At 41.6% G+C, this 23,256-nt stretch overlaps 2 protein-coding genes across 3 annotated transcripts in view; one reads left to right on the forward strand and one right to left on the reverse strand.

Moving 5' to 3' along the window:
* Positions 1 to 1,659, reverse strand: part of LOC135542663 (SLIT and NTRK-like protein 3) — a 32,324-nt gene extending 30,665 nt beyond the window's left edge. Inside the window, exon 1 of the mRNA XM_064969777.1 lies at positions 1,584 to 1,659. The gene's annotated coding sequence lies outside the window, so the exon portion shown is untranslated. The remainder of the gene's footprint in view (positions 1 to 1,583) is intronic.
* LOC135542661 (nardilysin-like) lies at positions 1 to 22,962 on the forward strand. 2 transcript variants are annotated; one of them, XM_064969775.1, is made up of 32 exons: positions 1 to 88; positions 1,033 to 1,257; positions 1,606 to 1,843; positions 1,953 to 2,034; positions 2,159 to 2,312; positions 2,409 to 2,482; positions 2,576 to 2,671; positions 2,824 to 2,946; positions 3,134 to 3,191; positions 3,276 to 3,349; positions 3,522 to 3,591; positions 7,999 to 8,076; positions 8,316 to 8,436; positions 12,756 to 12,814; positions 13,051 to 13,105; positions 13,186 to 13,290; positions 13,491 to 13,614; positions 16,312 to 16,398; positions 16,477 to 16,596; positions 18,394 to 18,445; positions 18,682 to 18,832; positions 18,925 to 19,052; positions 19,147 to 19,312; positions 19,410 to 19,441; positions 19,536 to 19,674; positions 19,771 to 19,818; positions 19,913 to 19,965; positions 20,155 to 20,238; positions 20,391 to 20,481; positions 20,552 to 20,668; positions 20,778 to 20,867; positions 22,655 to 22,962. In XM_064969775.1, exons 2-32 carry the CDS (start codon positions 1,058 to 1,060, stop codon positions 22,865 to 22,867), a joined length of 3,282 nt encoding a protein of 1,093 aa, XP_064825847.1. In that variant the 5' UTR covers positions 1 to 88; positions 1,033 to 1,057; the 3' UTR covers positions 22,868 to 22,962. The 2 variants fall into 2 exon arrangements, with proteins under 2 accessions (XP_064825847.1, XP_064825848.1); XM_064969776.1 differs by lacking the exon at positions 1 to 88 and adding an exon at positions 552 to 893.
* The last annotated feature ends 294 nt before the right edge of the window (positions 22,963 to 23,256 follow it).

The raw sequence follows: 23,256 nt of genomic DNA on the forward strand, positions 1-23,256 counted from the left end.
GAATCAAGGCGCTCCTTATAGCAAAATAATCATCCTACCATATGCAGGGGAAACGCTAGGTTCCATCCCTGTGATATCAAGAAGCAAGGTATGGAAACATCGCCGGGACCAACGCTACTTCGTTAGCTGTCAAACTTGACCAAATATAAGATTAATTTCTAGGACATAGAACCAATTTGAAGTATACGTTCCCGTAGTAGAAACGTTGGGTGGGGTTTGACATGTATTGTGTGAGTCGCTAGCCTAGAAAAGTCTGAGGCTTTTTGATAGACTTGTCGGTCGATCGTGGTGAAGTAGCCTATATCTGTGTTACTGTATCTTTCATATTATTGCCATTTTGTAACCGGTGACTCGCTTGCTACAGTTTTCTGCTAGCGATATAAGTTGGCTGACTTGCAGTGCTGACTGAGCCTACATAAAGCCCGCAGTGAGGCGAGTGTAGGGCACTTGTGGACTAGGGTTGTTTTTTTTGTAGCTGACACAGCTGAATACGGGCGAACAAACCAGACAGGCGTTGGGTGAATAGATCTATTGTCACCTCATCACCCCCCCCCCCCCAATTGCATCTGTTGACTGTGTCTGGCATGATAATACTTTTTTGACAGCTGATCAAACTAATACATAGATGTTTGCTTCGCAGAGTCTTACTTTCAATCACTGTCACTTCTTGACAGATTTGTCGTTAAAATGAAATATTTACTCAATAGCCTAGCTTAAGCAATCATATTAAATTAAATCCAGCCCATCACCATTGCTGTCCTTAGAGTGACACGCTGTGTCACAGTGTTGGCCAGTAGAGCAGGGCCATTCAGTTCCAGACCTGCAGGACCCAAACCCCTGTGGTTGTCATCCTTCCCTGCTAATCAGGGACTGACTCAGACCTGGCACACAAGGTGAATGGACTCTCTGCCCGATCAGTGACATGAATGAACTTCCAAGTAGAGAAGAGTCCCTCCAGACCCGGAGTTGAATAACCTGTCTATTGGTTTCCCTGTGTCCTATTCACTGTGGCCCGCTGTTGTCGCCTCACAGTGCCAAAGTGTCGTCGCTATTCAGAATGCCACAGACCAACAAGTCCAGAAGTGCCTCAGCCAGTGGCTCTAGTACCGGACCGGACCGAGGGGAGGAAAGAGAAGAAGAAAGAGAGGAAGCTGAGCCAGAGCCAAAGGTCCAAGTCCAGGAAGCAGGGGATGGAGGAGGAGAGAACACTGGAAACCCAGAGATCATCAAGTCCCCTAGTGACCCCAAACAGTACAGGTAACTTCAATGTTTACCTTACACACCAACGTGTGTGTGTGAGAAAGAGAATGTGTGTGTGTGTGTGTGAGAGCGAGAGACTGTGTGTGTGTGAGTGTGAGAGACATTTTCTTTCCATCCGTCTTGTTTGTTTGTTTGTCTGTCTGTCTGACTGTCTGCGAGACTCTTCAGGGTGTCTGGGAGCGTAACAGGTCACATGTTGGCCAAGGAGCGGTGTAAACAAGACATCCGGCTGTCATTTTAAACCAACTGAAGCACGCAGTTTCGGAGGGCCAAACTGTGTGTGTGGTTGTGTCAGCATCTTAAAATAAGAGAATAGTGTTTACCTCTGTCTAACCCCTCCCACAGGTACATCGAGCTGACCAATGGGCTTCGAGTTCTGCTAATTTCAGACTTCACTGGTCCCGCCTCTTCTGGAGATGACGAATCAGAGGAGGAGGAGGAACTGGGGGAGGAGGAAGAGGAGGAAGAAGACTCAGGAGAGGAAACAGAGGAAGAGTCTGAAGAAGAGGAGGATGACAAGGACAGTGACTTTGAGGATGACGAGGATGGAGGGAAGAGGAAGAAGGGACACTCAGAGAAACAGGTGAGAGGGTGACCTGAAGAGGAAATAGCAGCACATTAGCAGCAATAGTAATAAGGGTGTTGATGATTGTGTGTTTGTTTATGTGTGTGTGTTTGCGTGTGTGTGTCAGTCTGCAGCAGCGCTGTGTGTGGGTATTGGCAGCTTCAGTGACCCCAATGACCTCCCAGGACTCGCCCACTTCCTGGAACACAGTGAGTATGATGGCCCATAAGGATGAGATGGTTTTGTTGTGATAAATCTGGTGCAATGCTGTGTTTGTGACACAAGGGGATATAAAACAGACTCTCCTCCCTCTCTCCTCCTCTCCTCCTGTAGTGGTGTTCATGGGCAGTGAGAAGTACCCATCAGAGAATGGTTTCGATGCCTTCCTGAAGAAACATGGGGGCAGTGACAACGCCTCCACGGACTGTGAGAGAACCGTCTTCCAGTTTGACGTCCAGAGAAAGAAATTCAGAGAGGCTCTAGACAGGTCAGCAACACACCACCATTATAGTCTCTGTGCCTTGTCTCTTGATTCAGATTAGTCCATCTGACACTGTACCTGTCTGTGATTGGCTCTCTCCAGATGGGCCCAGTTTTTCATCTGTCCTCTGATGATCCGAGACGCCATCGACAGGGAGGTGGAAGCTGTCGACTCCGGTGAGAGGCATTCTGGGGGAAAAAATGTTGACTTTATTCAGACCTTATGCACTGGTTATGTAGTGACCTGCTCCCCCTTCTCTCTTTTATCAGAGTACCAACTGGCTAAGCCGTCTGACTCTCACAGGAAAGAGATGTTGTTTGGGAGTCTAGCGAAGCCAGATCACCCCATGGGCAAGTTCTGCTGGGGTGAGGACACGCACGCATGCACGCACGCACACACAAAAACTACTCTGTGTACTGTGTTGTCATGTGTAAATGAGAGACAGATGTTGTGTTATTGTGGTATGTGACGGAGCTGTTGTCATGGTTTCACCCGGTGGTTGTCATGGTTTCCCCAGGTAATGCCCAGACTCTGAAGACAGAGCCCAGGAAAAAGAAGATCAACGTTTACAAGAGGCTCCGCTCCTTCTGGAAGAGACATTACTCTGCCCACTACATGACCCTGGCTGTGCAGTCTAAAGGTGACGCGCACTCACACACACACATACACACACACAACCTTGCCGCGCAGTCACACATGTAACTCTGTTGTCCTCCTCTGTCGGTGTGTGTGTGTGTGTGTGTGTGTGTGTGTGTGTGTGTGTGTGTGTGTGTGTGTGTGTGTGTGTGTGTGTGTGTGTGTGTGTGTGTGTGTGTGTGTGTGTGTAGAGAAGCTGGACACTCTAGAGGAGTGGGTGAAGGAGATCTTCAGTGGAGTGCCCAACAAGTGAGTCTCAGCTGTACATAAATCCTTCACCATTCAAATATTTTATGGCCATTTAGCGAACACTTACTGAACCCTGTTCCTCAGTGCTCAGCCCAAGCCGGACTTCTCTGAGCTTCTGGATCCCTTTGATACTCCAGCCTTCAACAAGCTGTACAGAGGTAGGAACACCTGCTCTATTGAGCTGACCTGCACAGCCTTCTCTCCTGATCTCCATTAGAGCCATACTGCTTCAGTTCAGCTCACTGAAAACAGGATTTTGAATGGGAATCAATTGTTGGTTCCCAAAAAGATATGCTCACAAGTGTAGTAAGACATAGCTGTGTGTTTCAGTTGTTCCTGTGAGGAAGGTCCATGCTCTGACCATCACCTGGTCCCTGCCTCCTCAGGAGAAACACTACAGGTAAGAAACACAACTACACATAATACAGCTACTCAAGATAATACAACTATTACAGATAGTACAGCCACTACAGATAATACAGCTACTATAGATAATACAGCAACAACAGATAATACAGATAGTACAGCTATTACAGATAATACAGCTACTACAGATAATACAGCTACAACAGCTATTACAGATAGTACAGATAATACAGCTATTACAGATAATACAGCTACTACAGATAGTACAGATAATACAGCTACTACAGATAATACAGCTACTACAGATAATACAGATAGTACAGATAATACAGCTATTACAGATAATACAGCTACTACAGATAGTACAGATAATACAGCTACTACAGATAATACAGCTATTACAGATAGTACAGATAATACAGCTATTACAGATAGTACAGCTACTACAGATAGTACAGCTACTACAGATAGTACAGATAATACAGCTACTACAGATAATACAGCTATTACAGATAGTACAGATTATACAGCTATTACAGATAATACAGCTACTACAGATAGTACAGATAATACAGCTACTACAGATAGTACAGCTACTACAGATAATACAGCGACTCCAGATAATACAGCTATTACAGATAATACAGCTACTACAGATAATACAGATAGTACAGATAATACAGCTATTACAGATAATACAGCTAGTACAGATAATACAGCTATTACAGATAGTACAGATAATACAGCTATTACAGATAGTACAGCTACTACAGATAGTACAGCTACTACAGATAGTACAGATAATACAGCTACTACAGATAATACAGCTACTACAGATAATACAGTGACTCCAGATAATACAGCTATTACAGATAATACAGCTACTACAGATAATACAGATAGTACAGATAATACAGCTATTACAGATAATACAGCTATTACAGATAATACAGCTACTACAGATAATACAGCTACTACATATAATACAACTATTACAGATAGTACAGCTACTACAGATAATACAGATAGTACAGCTACTACAGATAATACAGATAATACAGCGACTCCAGATAATACAGCTACTACAGATAATATAGCTATTACAGATAATACAGCTACTACAGATAATACAGCTACTCCAGATAATACAGCTACAACAGATAATACAGCTACTACAGATATTACAGCTATTACAGATAATACAGCTATTACAGATAATACAGCTACTACATATAATACAGCTACTACAGATAATACAGCTACTACAGATAATACAACTATTACAGATAGTACAGCTACTACAGATAATACAGATAGTACAGCTACTACAGATAATACAGATAATACAGCGACTCCAGATAATACAGCTACTACAGATAATATAGCTATTACAGATAATACAGCTACTACAGATAATACAGCTACTCCAGATAATACAGCTACTCCAGATAATACAGCTACTCCAGATAATACAGCTATTACAGATAATACAGATATTACAGATAATACAGCTACAACATATAATACAGCTACTACAGATATTACAGCTATTACAGATAATACAGCTACTACAGATAAACAGCTATTACAGATAATACAGCTACTACAGATAATACAGCTACTACAGATAATACAGCTACTACAGATAATACAGCTATTACAGATAATACAGCTATTACAGATAATATAGCTACTCCAGATAATACAGCTACTACAGATAATACAGCTACTACAGATAATACGGCTAGTACAGATAATAGAGCTATTACAGATAATACAGCTACTCCAGATAATACAGCTACTCCAGATAATACAGCTACTCCAGATAATACAGCTACTACAGATAATACAGCTATTACAGATAATATAGCTACTCCAGATAATACAGCTATTACAGATAATACAGCTACTCCAGATAATACAGCTACTACAGATAATACAGCTATTTCAGATAATACAGCTACTCCAGATAATACAGCTATTACAGATAATACAGCTACTCCAGATAATACAGCTACTCCAAATTGTCCAACTGAATGTAGTCAACTGAAATGTGTTTTCCGCATTTAACCCTAACCCAATCATAGAGGAGCGGGGCTACCTTAGACATCCACTTCTTCGGCGCCCGGGGAACAGTGGGTTAACTGCCTTGCTCAGGGGCAGAATGACAGAATTTTCCCATGTCAGCTCAGCGATTCGATCCAGCAACCTTCTGGTTACTGGCCCAACCCTCTAACCTCTAGTATAATAGAGCTACTACAGATAATACAGCTACTACAGATAATACAGCTAATACAGCTACTACAGATAATACAGCTACTGCAGATAGTACAGCTACTATAGCTAATACAGCTACTACAGATAATACAGGTACTATAGGTAATACAGCTACTCCAGATAATACAGCTACTCCAGATAATACAGCTATTACAGATAATATAGGTAATACAGCTACTACAGGTAATACAGCTTTTACAGATAATACAGCTACTACAGATAATACAGCTACTATAGATAATACAGCTAATACAGCTACTACAGATAATACAGCTACTGCAGATAGTACAGCTACTATAGATAATACAGCTATTACAGATAATACAGTTATTACAGATAATACAGCTACTGCAGGTAATATGGGAATTACAGATAATACAACTATTACAGATAATACAGCTATTGCAGATAGTACAGCTATTACATAATACAGCTATCACAGATAGTACAACTACTACAGATACTACAGATAATACAGATAATACAGCTATTACATATAATACAGATAATACAGCTACTACAGATAATACAGCCACTACAGATAGTACAGCTACTACAGATAATACAGCTACTACAGATAATACAGCTACTACAGATAATACAGCTACTAGAGATAATACAGCTACTACAGATAATACCGCTATTACAGATAATACAGCTATTACAGATAATATAGCTACTCCAGATAATACAGCTACTACAGATAATACAGCTACTACAGATAATACAGCTACTACAGATAATACAGCTAGTACAGATAATACAGCTATTACAGATAATACAGCTACTCCAGATAATACAGCTACTCCAGATAATACAGCTACTACAGATAATACAGCTATTACAGATAATACAGCTACTCCAGATAATACAGCTATTACAGATAATACAGCTACTCCAGATAATACAGCTACTCCAAATTGTCCAACTGAATGTAGTCAACTGAAATGTGTTTTCCGCATTTAACCCTAACCCAATCATAGAGGAGCGGGGGCTACCTTAATCGACATCCACTTCTTCGGCGCCCGGGGAACAGTGGGTTAACTGCCTTGCTCAGGGGCAGAATGACAGAATTTTCCCATGTCAGCTCAGCGATTCGATCCAGCAACCTTCTGGTTACTGGCCCAACCCTCTAACCTCTAGTATAATAGAGCTACTACAGATAATACAGCTACTACAGATAATACAGCTAATACAGATAATACAGCTACTGCAGATAGTACAGCTACTATAGCTAATACAGCTACTACGGATAATACAGGTACTACAGATAATACAGCTACTACAGATATTACAGCTACTACAGCTAATACAGCTACTACAGATAATACAGCTACTGCAGATAGTACAGCTACTATAGCTAATACAGCTACTACGGATAATACAGGTACTATAGGTAATACAGCTACTCCAGATAATACAGCTACTCCAGATAATACAGCTATTACAGATAATATAGGTAATACAGCTACTACAGGTAATACAGCTTTTACAGATAATACAGCTACTACAGATAATACAGCTACTATAGATAATACAGCTAATACAGCTACTACAGATAATACAGCTACTGCAGATAGTACAGCTACTATAGATAATACAGCTATTACAGATAATACAGTTATTACAGATAATACAGCTACTGCAGGTAATACGGGAATTACAGATAATACAGCTATTACAGATAGTACAGCTATTACATAATACAGCTATTACAGATAGTACAACTACTACAGATACTACAGATAATACAGCTATTACATATAATACAGCTAATACAGCTACTACAGATAATACAGCCACTACAGATAGTACAGCTACTACAGAAAATACAGCTACTACATATAATACAGCTACTACATATAATACAGCTACTACATATAATACAGCTACTACAGATATTACATGTAATACAGCTACTACAGATAATACAGCTACTACAGGTAATACAGCTACTACATATAATACAGCTACTACAGATATTACATGTAATACAGCTACTACAGACAGTACAGCTACTACAGATAATACAGCTTTATAACAGAGGAACTACAGGAGAGATACTACAGTTGATGATGCACCTCTCTCTCTGCCTCACTCTTTCTGCCTCTCTTCGTCCCCCCATCCCGTTCTCGCTCCACCTCTCTCTCTCTCTCTTTCTCAGGGTCAAGCCTCTCCACTACATCTCTTGGCTGATTGGTCACGAGGGCACAGGCAGCATCCTATCAATTCTCAGGAGGAAGTGAGTCAGAACCACAGCATACAGGACTACATAACCCACAATGCACCGTTTTATAGCAATGTTTATGTGGCAACTGTACTTAGGTGCTGAGGTGTGTGTGTGTGTGTGTGTGTGTGTGCGTGTGTGTGTGTGTGTGTGTGTGTGTGTGTGTGTGTGTGTGTGTGTGTGTGTGTGTGTGTGTGTGTGTGTGTGTGTGTGTGTGTGTGTGTGTGTGTGTGTGTGTGTGTGTGTGTGTGTAGGTGCTGGGCCATGGCTCTGTTTGGAGGGAACAGTGAAACAGGCTTTGACCAGAACTCTACCTACTCCATCTTCTCCATCTCCATCACACTCACTGACCAAGGATTCCAGAACTTCTACCAGGTTGGTACACAGTCACTGACCAAGGATTCCAGAACTTCTACCAGGTTGGTACATAGTCACTGACCAAGGATTCCAGAACTTCTACCAGGTTGGTACACACTCACTGACCAAGGATTCCAGAGCTTCTACCAAGTTGGTACACACTCACTGACCAAGGATTCCAGAACTTCTACCAGGTTGGTACACACTCACTGACCAAGGATTCCAGAACTTCTACCAGGTTGGTACACACTCACTGACCAAGGATTCCAGAACTTCTACCAGGTTGGTACACACTCACTGACCAAGGATTCCAGAACTTCTACCAGGTTGGTACACACTCACTGACCAAGGATTCCAGAACTTCTACCAGGTTGGTACACACTCACTCACACATCCATTCAAAGTCCTATTTTTCCAAACCCTAGTTATAAACCTAACCCTAGTTATAAACCTAACCCTAGTTATAAACCTAACCCTAGTTATAAACCTAACCCTAGTTATAAACCTGAAGCCTAAAATAGTAATTTTACAAGTGAGGACTGGCAACTCTCAATTACTTTTAAAAATGTATTTTGCAATTTTTTATCAACTTCTGAAAAGCAACTCGAAACTAATGCACACATTTTCCTTCTAACAGACAACCAATCTTCTCCGTTACCCCCATTCACAACGTCATTTCCGTGGCGACCAATAGTGCTTTGCTGGTGACGTCATCATCAAGCGCTCAACCTCAGCCCAATTCGTAGCGACTTTCAATGAATTGTAAATAATTGTTGTTCGATAAACCAAACCTAATTTATCACATCTGTTCGAATCTTGAATTATAATTTATCACCCAAACCAATATCTCTAAATTGGCTAATTTTATAAAAACATTTCGATGGGCATAAATCGTAATTGTCTCTTCGTTATTATTTAGAATTCATTTTGATCTAAGTAACTGTCTCGTCTTTGACTTATTATTTTAATTACGACTCTATTCCTAATACGTTATTCACTTGTCTAATTAAAAATCATAATAATCCATATGTGAGTGTACCCCTTTAAAATACCTTGTCACAGGGAACAGGGAAATCCCCTTAACCCAAACTTTTACTACAACAATGAAACCCAATAATTCTGATAATCCCTTCACATCGTTTGTTTTAAATCTCTCGATGTTTCATGTAACTCATTCAGTCTATCTTCAAATTGTCATCCTAAAATATTTTATACACTGCCATACCGTCAAACCACTGTGATAAACATGCACTGTCCCTTTAAGATAAGACATTTGATTTTTTTCCCCGCAATGAAAACAGATAATGTTTAGAATACGTTATTTTTTGTTAGAATTCACTGGCGTTACCTAACCAAAAATCAATACTCGGAAAAACAATCACAACTTTTTACGATTAAACTATTCTTACCATGTTTTGCGCTAAATTTATCTATGTCAGTCGATTCATAAATAGCTATAACATCCGGATAGCACGAAATTGTATCGTATCTCTCCGTTATTCCCTACATTTAACTTTAGGTGACTTTCTCTTCTATGATACATTTATTTAAATACGACCATCTCAATACATTATTCCACCAGATTATTTTGGGCAAAATAGCGTATTACCTAGAAATTGTCTCACCATTATTTTTAATGCCTTCTTTTTTTAAATTCAATCTAAAACACATAATAAACGTTCAGTTAATTTAGACAAACACTGGCGACCGTATTTTTCCCGCAAAACATGCAAATAGGTGAATTACAATCTAATATCAGTTTTAGTTAACCGCCTTGGCTGGGAACCGAACCGTGGATTGCCGTTGGTAAGACTGCTGCGCTCACCACTATACTACCTACACTGAAACTGACTAAGATTCTCCACAAATAGACCCATCTTCTCTGTTTAAATTTGTAACTCCGGCCTCTGGACAACAGAATATAGCCCTAATTTAACGACCCAAAGTTTTCCCTCAGTTAGGATTCTCCTTAATTTCACTGTCTTTGCATCTGACCCTTCCTTTTTTTTACCCGATTGTCACCTCTGACCTTCCCCCAGTTAAATTACAACCTTGTTGACGGCGTTTGCAGGGAGTGTTACACTCCCGGGCGAAATGTCCAATTTCATTACAATTAAAACATTTTATATTTTTCTTTTGACTCACCTTATCTACTTTTCTTGACTTTATTCCCTTCTCTAACTCCATTATATCTCCCTCGGCTTCAGCGGGATCCACATACTTGGGTGGTAATTTCACAGGTAGCTCCTGCAGCCGTATTCTTACAACCACTATTTCGTCGACTGGATTATGTCTGTATTGTTGGTATAATCGAGGAAGATATAGTTTGTTACCCTCACCTCCACCCAATTGGTTACCTGTTTCATCTGCGGGAGCGGAGGGCAGCGCCTCTCCAGTCTTGTCAGATTGAACCTTTTTTCCTGCGCGTCCAACTCTCTTTTTTGCTTCCGAAAGCCAAACTCCGGCTGTGTATAACCCCTGTTTATTCTGCTTTTCACATTATTTCCACATTCCTTATGTATCTGTTTTACAAGGGATTCCAGCTTTTCTACAGTTAGACGGCCATCAAAATCGTATTTCTTTCTCCATCTTAGACCGAAACCAATGTTTCTCTTGTCTCTCTGTTCCATATAACGCTCGTCTCCCGTTAGTTCCCGGGCTTCTTTTGAGGCATTTCCTCCCATTCTCAATCCTTATCGTTACTGGTAGCTATGGTATTTAATCACTTATCTATGCCTTACTATATTTCATTTTAAATTCTATGTGCGTGTCTTTCTACGAATTATCAATTTACCGTTACTTAATTACTTTTAGTGCTTTTCTGTCTGACTATGTGTGTGTCTCTTTAAAAATAATCAGTATGTATTTTCCTTCCTGTGAACCGCGTCCATAGAAGACTTTTGACCGGACATTTCAACGTTAATGTCTCATATCTCACTACTCTAGACTAAGTTAACATCTCCTTTTTGGATATTAATTTCTTTCAGCATCGTGCAGGTTCAATTATTCTGTTCGCCTAAAATTACCCTGCCTCCTCACCAAGCCTAATTTATCCTCACCTGTTTTATTTATATATATATATATATATATATATATATATATATATATATATCTTATCTGCTACTTCTTGATAGTCAGACTACTTCCCATATACAGATAGACTACTCAGGTTCAAACTTTATTTAGGTATGTTTTTTGAATGAATGGTTATCCTATTTGTACGGAACAAGCGTCGTAATTCTCCAATGCGTACTATATCTCTCCTTAATAACCTTCTGGCTTGCAAAACCAGGATTTATTAAGCTGTAGTTTATTTATGGTAGTGCACCTTACCACAGGTCCATTTCAGACCTGTTTCCTTCCTACCGATTTGGGTTAAAACCCAAGGTAGAAACCCATTTTATTTGTTCAGAATATTCAAGCACCTATTATTGATCAATTTCAACTCCTTTATAACATTTTAATCCATAAATATCCTAAATAATCCCTCCCAAATTCGAGAATAAAGGCTACTGACCTGCTGCCGACTGGGAAAAGCACTGTTCGTTTGAATCTGTCACCTCCCTGTCATCTGGGTTCACACACCGGGCCTGTTTTTAACCTCAATTCAGAAGTCAGGTCTTTTTTTATTTTTTATTAACGTGCACGTTTTTTTTCCCGGCGTACGACCTCCAGATGGCAGGGACGGAGTTTTAGATCCCGGCTTCGAAGGACCAATTGTTGAAGGAATTCTAAATTCCTCTGTTTTATTTCCCAATCAAAATTAAACACTCTGTCAATGTATTTAAGGGTTTGTAAGACCCTATATTTTCTAAGAATGGACAGAGCCCCGGTCTTAAAAGTCAGGTAACAGCCTTTAATTCAAGAGAGTACTGGGTACATACACATTTTACCACAGGTTATAAACTGAAAATGACGGCAGCAGTTTCTAAATGATCTATCTCTTCATGACACTGGTAGAGAGGCCCTATAGTTCTCGAGCCTTCCCTCCTCGCCTAACGCCAAGGTCAGTCCGTGTAGATAAGCATTCCAGACAGTCTGGAGATAGTCCGTCCCTGCCATCTGGAGATAGTTCATTCATTTGTATCAAGGCATTGTTCTAAACTCCTGACTATATTATATACAATTGGGAATGGGAGCAAGAGAGAAAATTCATTATGTACAGTACATAATAGCATTTGGACTAGTCAGCCCTGATTGAAATGTATACATAATTAGTCATCATTGATAAGAATTCCCTTAACATTGGCTTACTATTCTTGTGAGCACTTTTGGTACTCAAAAGTATAGTAAAACGTTTGGTACACAGTACACACATTATATGTGTTTCTCTACAGGTGGCTCACCTGGTCTTCCAGTATCTCAAGATGCTACAGAGCCTGGGCCCCCAACAAAGGTAGTGTCTGTGTGATTAGGGCTTCATTATAGGCATGTGAAATGCAGAATATGTGCTTTATTTATACAGTATATGACTATCTCTCTCGCTCTCTCCCTCCATCTCGCTCGCTCTCTGTCTCTCTCTCTCTCTTTATCTCTCCCTCTGCCTCTCTCGCTCTCTGTCTCTCTGTCTCTCTCTATCTCTCCCTCTGCCTCTCTCTCTCTCTCTCTCTCTCTCTCTCTCTATGTTTGTAGGATCTATGAGGAGATTCAAAAGATTGAAGCCAATGAGTTTCACTACCAGGAACAGGTAATAGTGCTAGCATTCTCCTCCTATCTACAAGTACAGGAATGAATTCCAACCAAACGATGCACCCCTGTGTGTTTCAGACGGACCCTATAGAGTATGTGGAGGATATCTGTGAGAACATGCAGCTGTTTCCTAAAGAACACTTCCTCACCGGAGACCAGCTCATGTTCCAGTATTCACCTGAGGTACGGACTGTGTGTGTGTTTAGGTGATCGTTGCGGCCCTTTCCTTGCTTACGAAGCTAACCTGGTGTGTGTGTATGTGCTGTTTGGAGAAGGTGCTTTCTGTATCCTTAAGTGTCTATGCATACAAAGACCTTTGAAATGTTTGAAACCTTCTTGAATGTAATTTGTTGATTCAAATAAAGTATTTCTTGTGTGTGTAGGTGATCAGTGCGGCCCTGTCCTTGCTGACTCCAGACAGATCCAACCTGTTGCTGCTCTCTCCAGACCATGAAGGCCACTGTCCCCTCAGGGAGAAATGGTTTGGGACACACTACAGCGTAGAGGGTGAGACACACACACACACACACACACACACACACACACACACACACACACACACACACACACACACACACACACACACACACACACACACACACACACACACACACACACACACACACACACACACACACACACACACACACACACACACACACACACACACACACACACACACACACACACACACACACACACACACACACACACACACACACACACACACACACACACACACACACACACACACACACACACACACACACACACACACACACACACACACACACACACACACACACACACACACACACACACACACACACACACACACACACACACACACACACACACACACACACACACACACACACACACACACACACACACACACACACACACACACACACACACACACACACACACACACATCACATTTGTGGGTTCATAACACACACACACACACACAACACACACACACACACACAAACTTGTCACACATTCACTCACAACAACACACACACCATTGTACAATATTTGCACATGATTCAAACACACACACATCATTGATACACACACATTTTCACTTGCACATAGATTTTCAACACACACACACACAAAACACAACACACACACTCACAACATTCAATACACAAACAACACACATGTTTACACACACACATTGTCCTGCTGAAAGGTGAATTTGTCTCACATCTACAAAGCAGACTGAACCAGGTGTTCCTCTTTGCCTGTGCTTACATATTCTGTTTCTTTTTATCCTAGTCATGCACACACAAGCATACCAATAACACACAGCACACACACCATGCAACTTATTATGTGACACACACACATGTTTACTATTGATCGTATTTAGGCTTTTATTAATATTATTTACTCAATACATTTCAGCTTTTATTATTAATTCATTTGTAAAAATGTTAAAAACATAATTCCACTTTGACATTATGGGATATTGTGTGTAGACCAGTGACACAACATCTACATTAATACATATTAAGTTCAGGCTGTAACACAACAAATCTTGGAAAAAGTAAGAGGTGTAAAACTTTTAAGGCCCTGTATGTATTTGCATTATTAGAGGACCAGATCATGTCAACATGGTCCCATTATGTAGACAACACACACACACACACACACACACACACACACACACACACACACACACACACACACACACACACACACACACACACACACACACACACACACACACACACACACACACACACACACACACACACACACACACACACACACACACACACACACACACACACACACACACACACACACACACACACACACACACACACACACACACACACACACACACACACACACACACACACACACACACACACACACACACAGGCCTACTACAGTGGCTTCAGAAAGTCTTCATACCCCTTGACTTGTTCCAGCCTGAGTTCAAAAGGGATTAAATATACACCACAGTTCAAAAGTTTGGGGTCACTAGGAAATGTCCTTGTTTTTGAAAGAAAAGCTCATTTTCTGTCCATTAAAATAACATCAAATTTATTAGAAATACAGTGTAGACATTGTTAATGTTGTAAATGACTATTGTAGCTGGAAACGGCAGATTTTTTATGGGATATTTACATTGGCGTACAGAGGCCCATTATCAGCAACCGTCACTCCTGTGTTCCAATGGCATGTTGTGTTAGCTAATCCAAGTTTATCATTTTAAAAGGCGAATTGATCATTAGAAAACCCTTTTGCAATTATGCTAGCACAGCTGAAAACTGTTGTGATGATTAAAGAAGTAATAAAACTGTCCTTCTTTAGACTAGTTGAGTTTCTTGAGCATCAGCATTTGTGGGTTCGATAACAGGCTCAAAATGGCCAGAAACAAAGACCTTTCTTCTGAAACTTGTCAGTCTATTCTTGCTCTGAGAAATGAAGGCTATTCAGAGCTTTGTACACCTGGATTGTACAATATTTGCACATGATTCTTTTTAAAGTTCTTCAAGGTCATTGTTGATCATTGATAGACAGCCATTTTCAGGTCTTGCCATAGATTTTCAAGCCGATTTAAGTGAAAACTGTAACTAGGCCACTCAGGAACATTCAATACTGTCTTGGTAAACAACTCTAGTGTATATTTGGCCTTGTGTTTTAGGTTATTGTCCTGCTGAAAGGTGAATTTGTCTCCCGGTATCTGTTGGAAAGTAGACTGAACCAGGTGTTCCTCTTTGCCTGTGCTTAGATATATTCTGTTTCTTTTTATCCTAGTCATGCCAATGACAAGCATACCAATAACATGATGCAGCCAAGTTGCAGTCCATGCAACTTATTATGTGACTTGTTAAGCACATGTTTACTCCTGATCGTATTTAGGCTTTTAGGGGCCGAATACGTATTTACTCAATACATTTCAGCTTTTCATTATTAATTCATTTGTAAAAATGTCTAAAAACATAATTCCACTTTGACATTATGGGGTATTGTGTGTAGACCAGTGACACAACATCTACATTGAATACATTTTAAGTTCAGGCTGTAACACAACAAATCTTGGAAAAAGTCAAGAGGTGTGAAAACTTTCTGAAGGCCCTGTATGTGTTTGCATTATTAGAGGACCAGATCATGTCAACATGGTCCCAGTATGTAGAGGAAGAGAGAGGGTGTCCTGATAGTTGTCTCTTCTCTGTCCAGATATCCAGCAGGAGTGGAGAGAGCGCTGGAACGGAGACTTTGAGCACAGCTCTGACCTGCACCTCCCTGTCGAGAACAAGTTCATCGGTTAGTGTGTGTGTGTGTCTGTGTGTTTCTGTGTTGTGAACCTTCCTAATGTGTTCATAATTCGTGTCCTCCTTCCAGCGACTGATTTCAGCCTGAAGCAGTCTGACTGTCCTGATACTGAGCTGCCAGTCAGAGTTACTGCCAACGACCGAGGATGCCTCTGGTACAAGAAGGACAACAAGTTCAACATACCCAAAGGTGTGTGTGTGTGTGTGTGTGTGTGTGTGTGTGTGTGTGTGTGTTAGGGCTATGACGGTCATGGAATTTTGGATGACGGTAAACTGGCCAGCCAACACAATCTCTGTAATAACCGTTTGAATAGTAATACCAGAAATAGAATGGGCGTCCCCATTCAATTCAAAGATGGCATAATGGATGGACTGGCAGCCACTGCGAGTGTACCCACAGGAGGGTTTACTCCGCCCAAATTCTGTCTGCGAAAATAAGACCACGAAGTGAGACATTTTTGGAAAGGAGGTCAATGTGAGAGTGTTGTTTGTTCACCAAATTCAATGTAATTGCTAAATTGCTACGTGAGGCTTATTTGATCTGATAGATTTTCAGGAATGGTTAGGTTGTTACAAATGCACTGATATAAGTGGGCGCATTTGACCAACTTTGAAAAACTTTATATCAGAGTTGTACCTGTTGTTCAGGTGGGACCATTCTGCCCTCTCATTGGCAAGAATGGTCCCACCTGAATGACTTCCATCTTTAAGGACATGTATTTCCATTGTTAGAGCGGTCACTCCACTATCTTGTAAATATAATTTAAAATCTTTGATTCAACTCAACTGACGTTACAAAAAAATAGATTTCATTACAAGAGACACATCAGGTAACATACTTTGAATGAACATTCTACATTACCATGGATGTTATTGCATCCCAATACCATGCAGCCATCCCTAGTGTAACCATGAGTTTACCAGTCAAATTGCCAGGATAAGAGGTTCCAAGCATATAGATCCTCTTAAATGATTATTCTAGTTGATAATTCTATGGTTCCAAGCCCGTTCTTTTCATGTGTGCTGCTGTTTCCTAGGCAACCTGAAGACTGGTTTGCTCAAGCACCTTGCTTGTTTCAACTAGTGGCAACAAAGTTTCATCATGTTGTTTAGGGTACATGTTACAGCAGAAACAGACTCAATTGCACAAATTCCAGGCCGTCCTGTTCGTACCCCAAAAAACAATAATTATGACAGTTATTTTCCCTTCATAATGGTTTTCACCCACACAGTAATTGTGCCAGCCCTAGTGTGTGTGTGTGTGTGTGTGTGTGTGTGTGTGTGTGTGTGTGTGTGTGTGTGTGTGTGTGTGTGTGTGTGTGTTTCAAAGTAACTTCTTTATCAAACACACAATCTGGCCTCAATGTCCACATATTCTCTTAAAGGAAAATTCCACCCAAAAACTCTTAGTATTTGTTTCATTAGTCCATAGTTGATATAGTCACAGTTTATTCACAGTTTATCATCTGCATCATACTGGGTGTGTTTCTGTATTTTGAAAGTTATATATCTTGAAAACATGATTGCTGACATGCAAAACATTTTGGGACTATATCAACAAAGGACGAGTGAAACAAATACCAAAATATTGTTTTTGGGTGGAGTTTTGCCTTAATCTCTATCTGGTACAGCCAGTAGAAAACGGTTCACCCCTCTGAGCCTGGTTCCTCTCTAGGTTTCTTCATAGGTTCCTTCCTTCTCGGGAGTTTTTACTGGCAACTGTTCTTCTGCTGATCATTTCTTTTTTTGAACCTTTATTTAATGTATAAAGGGCTTTATAAAACATTTCATTTGAGTTACGACAACAGTGAACAATTAAAACGGTCAATAGCTATAATCTTTCATTGATCTGTCATTTCTACTCTCTCTCCGTTGATCTGACGTTTCCTCTCTCTCCGTTGATCTGTCATTTCTACTCTCTCTCCGTTGATCTGACGTTTCCTCTCTCTCCTTTGCTGATCTATCGTTTCTTCTTTCTCTCCTTCAGCTTACATCCGCTTCCATCTCATCTCTCCGGTCATCCAGCAGTCAGCCAAGAAGTAAGTCCAGGGTTTAGTGAACCATTAGCCAACCATTGTTTCACAGGTAGAGATTGTGCTAAAACTGCTAGCCTCTCGAGAATGCAGCCATAGCTAGGAACTGTTTTACACAGTATTTTAATCCTGTTTCTCTCTGCTTATATCCCTCTCTCCAATCTCTCATCCCCAACACCCCTTCCCCCCTCTCCACCCGCCCCTTCCTCTAATTCTCTGCTCTCTCCCCTCCCCATCCCTAGCCTGGTGTTATTTGACCTGCTAGTGAACATACTGGGTCATAACCTAGCAGAGCCAGCCTACGAGGCTGACGTGGCCCAGCTGGACTACAAGCTGTCAGTAGGAGAACACGGACTGGTTATCAAGGTCAAGGGCTTCAACCACAAACTGCCTGTGAGTTAGACCCAGACGCACTGCACCGCGCCACACACAAATACCACACTCACACACGATGATAATGATGATGGTGTTGGCATCCTCTGTAGCTCCTGTTCCATCTGATCCTGGACCATTTGGCTGACTTTTCTGCCTGTCAAGATGTCTTCAATATGTTCTCTGAGCAGCTCAAAAAGGCCTACTTCAACATCCTCATACGACCTGAGAAACTGGGCAAGTACGTCACGCGTGTGTATGTGTGGGTCTGTTTGTTGGTGTGTGTCCAACCTCACCATTGTCTTCTCTCTCTCTCACCAAACACACACTCTCAGGGACGTGCGCTTGTTGGTCCTGGAGCATGGTCGCTGGTCCATGGTAGAGAAGTACCAGGCGCTGGCAGACGGTGGTCTGACTGTAGAACAACTGATGGAGTTCAGCAGAACCTTCAAGACCCAGCTCTATGCAGAGGGACTGGTGCAGGGGAACTTCACTAGCCAGGTGACTGGACCATGAAAACACACACACACACCCTTTCCACCAAACCCTCTTGTATGATTTCTGCCATTTATTAAAGTGGTTTCTGTTTTCCCTGCAGGAGTCAATCCAGTTCCTGCAGTACGTCACTGAGTAAGTTTACACACACACACACACACACACACACACACACACACACACACACACACACACACATATATAACTTTCTTTGCTGTCTGTCTGTCAGTAAGCTGCAGTTCTCCAAGTTGCCAGCAGAGGTCTCTGTGTTGTTCAGAGTGGTGGAGCTGCCTCTGAAACAGCACCTCTGTAAGGTCAAAGCACTGAACAAGGGAGATGCCAACTCAGAGGTTACAGTCTACTACCAGGTACACACACACACACTGGTACATTTCATATGTTCATGACTGATTGACTCGCCTCTGACATTCATTCACTCTCTTCCTTTCTCTCTCTCTCTCCAGTCTGGTCTGAAAAACCTCAGAGAACACACACTGATGGAGCTGCTGGTGGTGCGTACACCAACAACCATTCATCCTTTAATCCCCTAACCCCTCATCCCTTCTTCCTCTGACCTCTGTGTTGTTGATATTGTTGTGGTTCCAGATGCACATGGAGGAGCCCTGCTTTGACTTCCTCAGGACAAAAGAGACTCTGGGGTCAGTGTCTTGTGTTTCACACTTCTGTCTCTCTGGTGACTAAATAGACCATGGAACCTCTGGAAAGAGTAGGAGTGTTAACCAGTGTCCCATCCTTCCTCAGTGTCCCAAACCTTCTCAGTGTCCCAAACCTCCAGCTTCTAATTTGCTCAGTCAACTTAAACCCCTCTCTCAATCTCTCTCCTCCAGGTATCATGTTTATCCAACCTGCAGAAACACGTCTGGAGTCCTGGGCTTCTCTGTCACGGTGGAAACACAGGCCACCAAGTTCAAGTGAGATCCTCATACTGACTGTATTGTGCACTGCAGTGATTTTGATGTGGCCTTCCTGAGGCTAGAAGTACTCTCTTATGACCTGTAAACACCTCCTATAGTAATGACAGTGGGCTCTCTCTTCTCTTTCTTTCTTTCCATCTCTCGTTCAGTACTGAGCTGGTAGAGTTGAAGATAGAGGAGTTTCTGTCTTCCTTTGGAGAGAAGTTGAGTGCTCTGACTGAGAGTGCCTTCAACACACAGGTATGTGTGTGTCTGACTATATATCCGAGTGTACTGAAGTTTACTTGTTAAGCTGAAGGTGTGTGTACAGGTGACTGCGCTAGTCAAGCTAAAGGAGTGTGAGGACACACACCTGGGAGAGGAGGTGGACAGGAACTGGGCCGAGGTCGTTACACAGCAGTATGTCTTCAACAGGCTTCACAGAGAGGTGAGACACACACACAGGACAATTCAGTTTTTCTGGTGTGTGCAGAATTTTACATTGCTTGCTGTAGTTTCTGCAGACGTTTCATGTGTGACTGTGTGTGTGTGAGTAGATTGAGGCCCTGAAACAGATGACCAGAGCAGAGCTGGGATCCTGGTATCTGGAGCACCGCGGACACAACTGCAGAAAACTCAGTGTACATGTAAGTGTGTGTGTGTATAGTTGAGCAGTGCAGAAAACTCAGTGTACATGTACAGTGCCTTGCGAAAGTATTCGGCCCCCTTGAACTTTGCGACCTTTTGCCACATTTCAGGCTTCAAACATAAAGATATAAAACTGTATTTTTTTGTGAAGAATCAACAACAAGTGGGACACAATCATGAAGTGGAACGACATTTAGTGGATATTTCAAACTTTTTTAACAAATCAAAAACTGAAAAATTGGGCGTGCAAAATTATTCAGCCCCCTTAAGTTAATACTTTGTAGCGCCACCTTTTGCTGCGATTACAGCTGTAAGTCGCTTGGGGTATGTCTCTATCAGTTTTGCACATCAAGAAACTGAAATTTTTTCCCATTCCTCCTTGCAAAACAGCTCGAGCTCAGTGAGGTTGGATGGAGAGCATTTGTGAACAGCAGTTTTCAGTTCTTTCCACAGATTCTCGATTGGATTCAGGTCTGGACTTTGACTTGGCCATTCTAAAACCTGGATATGTTTATTTTTGAACCATTCCATTGTAGATTTTGCTTTATGTTTTGGATCATTGTCTTGTTGGAAGACAAATCTCCGTCCCAGTCTCAGGTCTTTTGCAGACTCCATCAGGTTTTCTTCCAGAATGGTCCTGTATTTGGCTCCATCCATCTTCCCATCAATTTTAACCATCTTCCCTGTCCCTGCTGAAGAAAAGCAGGCCCAAACTATGATGCTGCCACCACCATGTTTGACAGTGGGGATGGGTGATGAGCTGTGTTGCTTTTACGCCAAACATAACGTTTTGCATTGTTGCCAAAAAGTTCAATTTTGGTTTCATCTGACCAGAGCACCTTCTTCCACATGTTTGGTGTGTCTCCCAGGTGGCTTGTGGCAAACTTTAAACGACACTTTATGGATATCTTTAAGAAATGGCTTTCTTCTTGCCACTCTTCCATAAAGGCCAGATTTGTGCAATATACGACTGATTGTTGTCCTATGGACAGAGTCTCCCACCTCGGCTGTAGATCTCTGCAGTTCATCCAGAGTGATCATGGGCCTCTTGGCTGCATCTCTGATCAGTCTTCTCCTTGTATGAGCTGAAAGTTGAGGGACGGCCAGGTCTTGGTAGATTTGCAGTAGTCTGATACTCCTTCCATTTCAATATTACCGCTTGCACAGTGCTCCTTGGAATGTTTAAAGCTTGGGAAATCTTTTTGTATCCAAATCCGGCTTTAAACTTCTTCACAAGAGTATCTCGGACCTGCCTGGTGTGTTCCTTGTTCTTCATGATGCTCTCTGCGCTTTTAACGGACCTCTGAGACTATCACAGTGCAGGTGCATTTATACGGAGACTTGATTACACACAGGTAGATTGTATTTATCATCATTAGTCATTTAGGTCAACATTGGATCATTCAGAGATCCTCACTGAACTTCTGGAGAGTTTGCTGCACTGAAAGTAAAGGGGTTGAATAATTTTGCACGCCCAATTTTTCAGTTTTTGATTTGTTAAAAAAGTTTGAAATATCCAATAAATGTTGTTCCTCTTCATGATTGTGTCCCACTTGTTGTTGATTCTTCACAAAAAAATACAGTTTTATATCTTTATGTTTGAAGCCTGAAATGTGGCAAAAGGCCGCAAAGTTCAAGGGGGCCGAATACTTTCGCAAGGCACTGTAAGTGTGTGTGTGTGTATAGTTGAGCAGTGCAGAAAACTCAGTGTACATGTAAGTGTATAGTTGAGCAGTGTAATCAATGGTTAAGAGCTGTGTGCTCTAACATGGACCTCCCTCCCTAGGTGGTGGGTTTTGGGCCGGAGGAGGGTGACCCCCCAGGAGATGGCAACGGAGAGAGGGATGAGGAAGAGTGTGGCAGTTCATCCTACGGTGAAGTGTCCAAACTGACCTTCCTCCCCGCCTCGCCCAAGATGGCTGCCGCTACATCCATCATGGACATTCCTTCATTTACACAGAGCCTTACCCTCTTCCCATACCACAAGATCATCCAATAGACTACCAGTATCTATTTTCTCAATATTTATTTCAAACTCTCTCTCCTTCATTGCCTGACCATAACATCATCTAATAAACTCAATGAGATACACAACCACTATCTTTGGGGCTGACTCTCTCACATATCACAACTTTTTGTTCATTACTATAATAACTCCTCTAAGGCTTTAGAATGGCACCTCTATAAGGTACTACGCATGTTAAGGCAATACAGCACTTTCTATAAATACAGTATGGAGAATGCTTTATGGGATGTCCTATCTGTGTATAGCGTATGTAGACTTGCTACAAGTGTTCATAACAGCTTATTGGCAGTCAGCAAGCAGCTCCCTGCAACATTCAGGTAAGGGTCAAACATGGACGAGTCCTGGCCTCTCATATTCAACAT

The sequence above is a fragment of the Oncorhynchus masou genome, chromosome 6 (genome assembly GCF_036934945.1).
Source record: "Oncorhynchus masou masou isolate Uvic2021 chromosome 6, UVic_Omas_1.1, whole genome shotgun sequence".
NCBI classification, from domain to species: domain Eukaryota; kingdom Metazoa; phylum Chordata; class Actinopteri; order Salmoniformes; family Salmonidae; genus Oncorhynchus; species Oncorhynchus masou.

Bases quoted from the DNA above. Each gene is read 5' to 3' on its own strand.
- LOC135542661 (XM_064969775.1), top strand. From the start codon at position 1,058: ATGCCACAGACCAACAAGTCCAGAAGTGCCTCAGCCAGTGGCTCTAGT. The intron at 13,106-13,185 runs GTAATAGTGCTA...TGTGTGTTTCAG, and splicing joins AGTTTCACTACCAGGAACAG to ACGGACCCTATAGAGTATGT. The intron at 19,442-19,535 runs GTAAGTTTACAC...TCTGTCTGTCAG, and splicing joins TTCCTGCAGTACGTCACTGA to TAAGCTGCAGTTCTCCAAGT.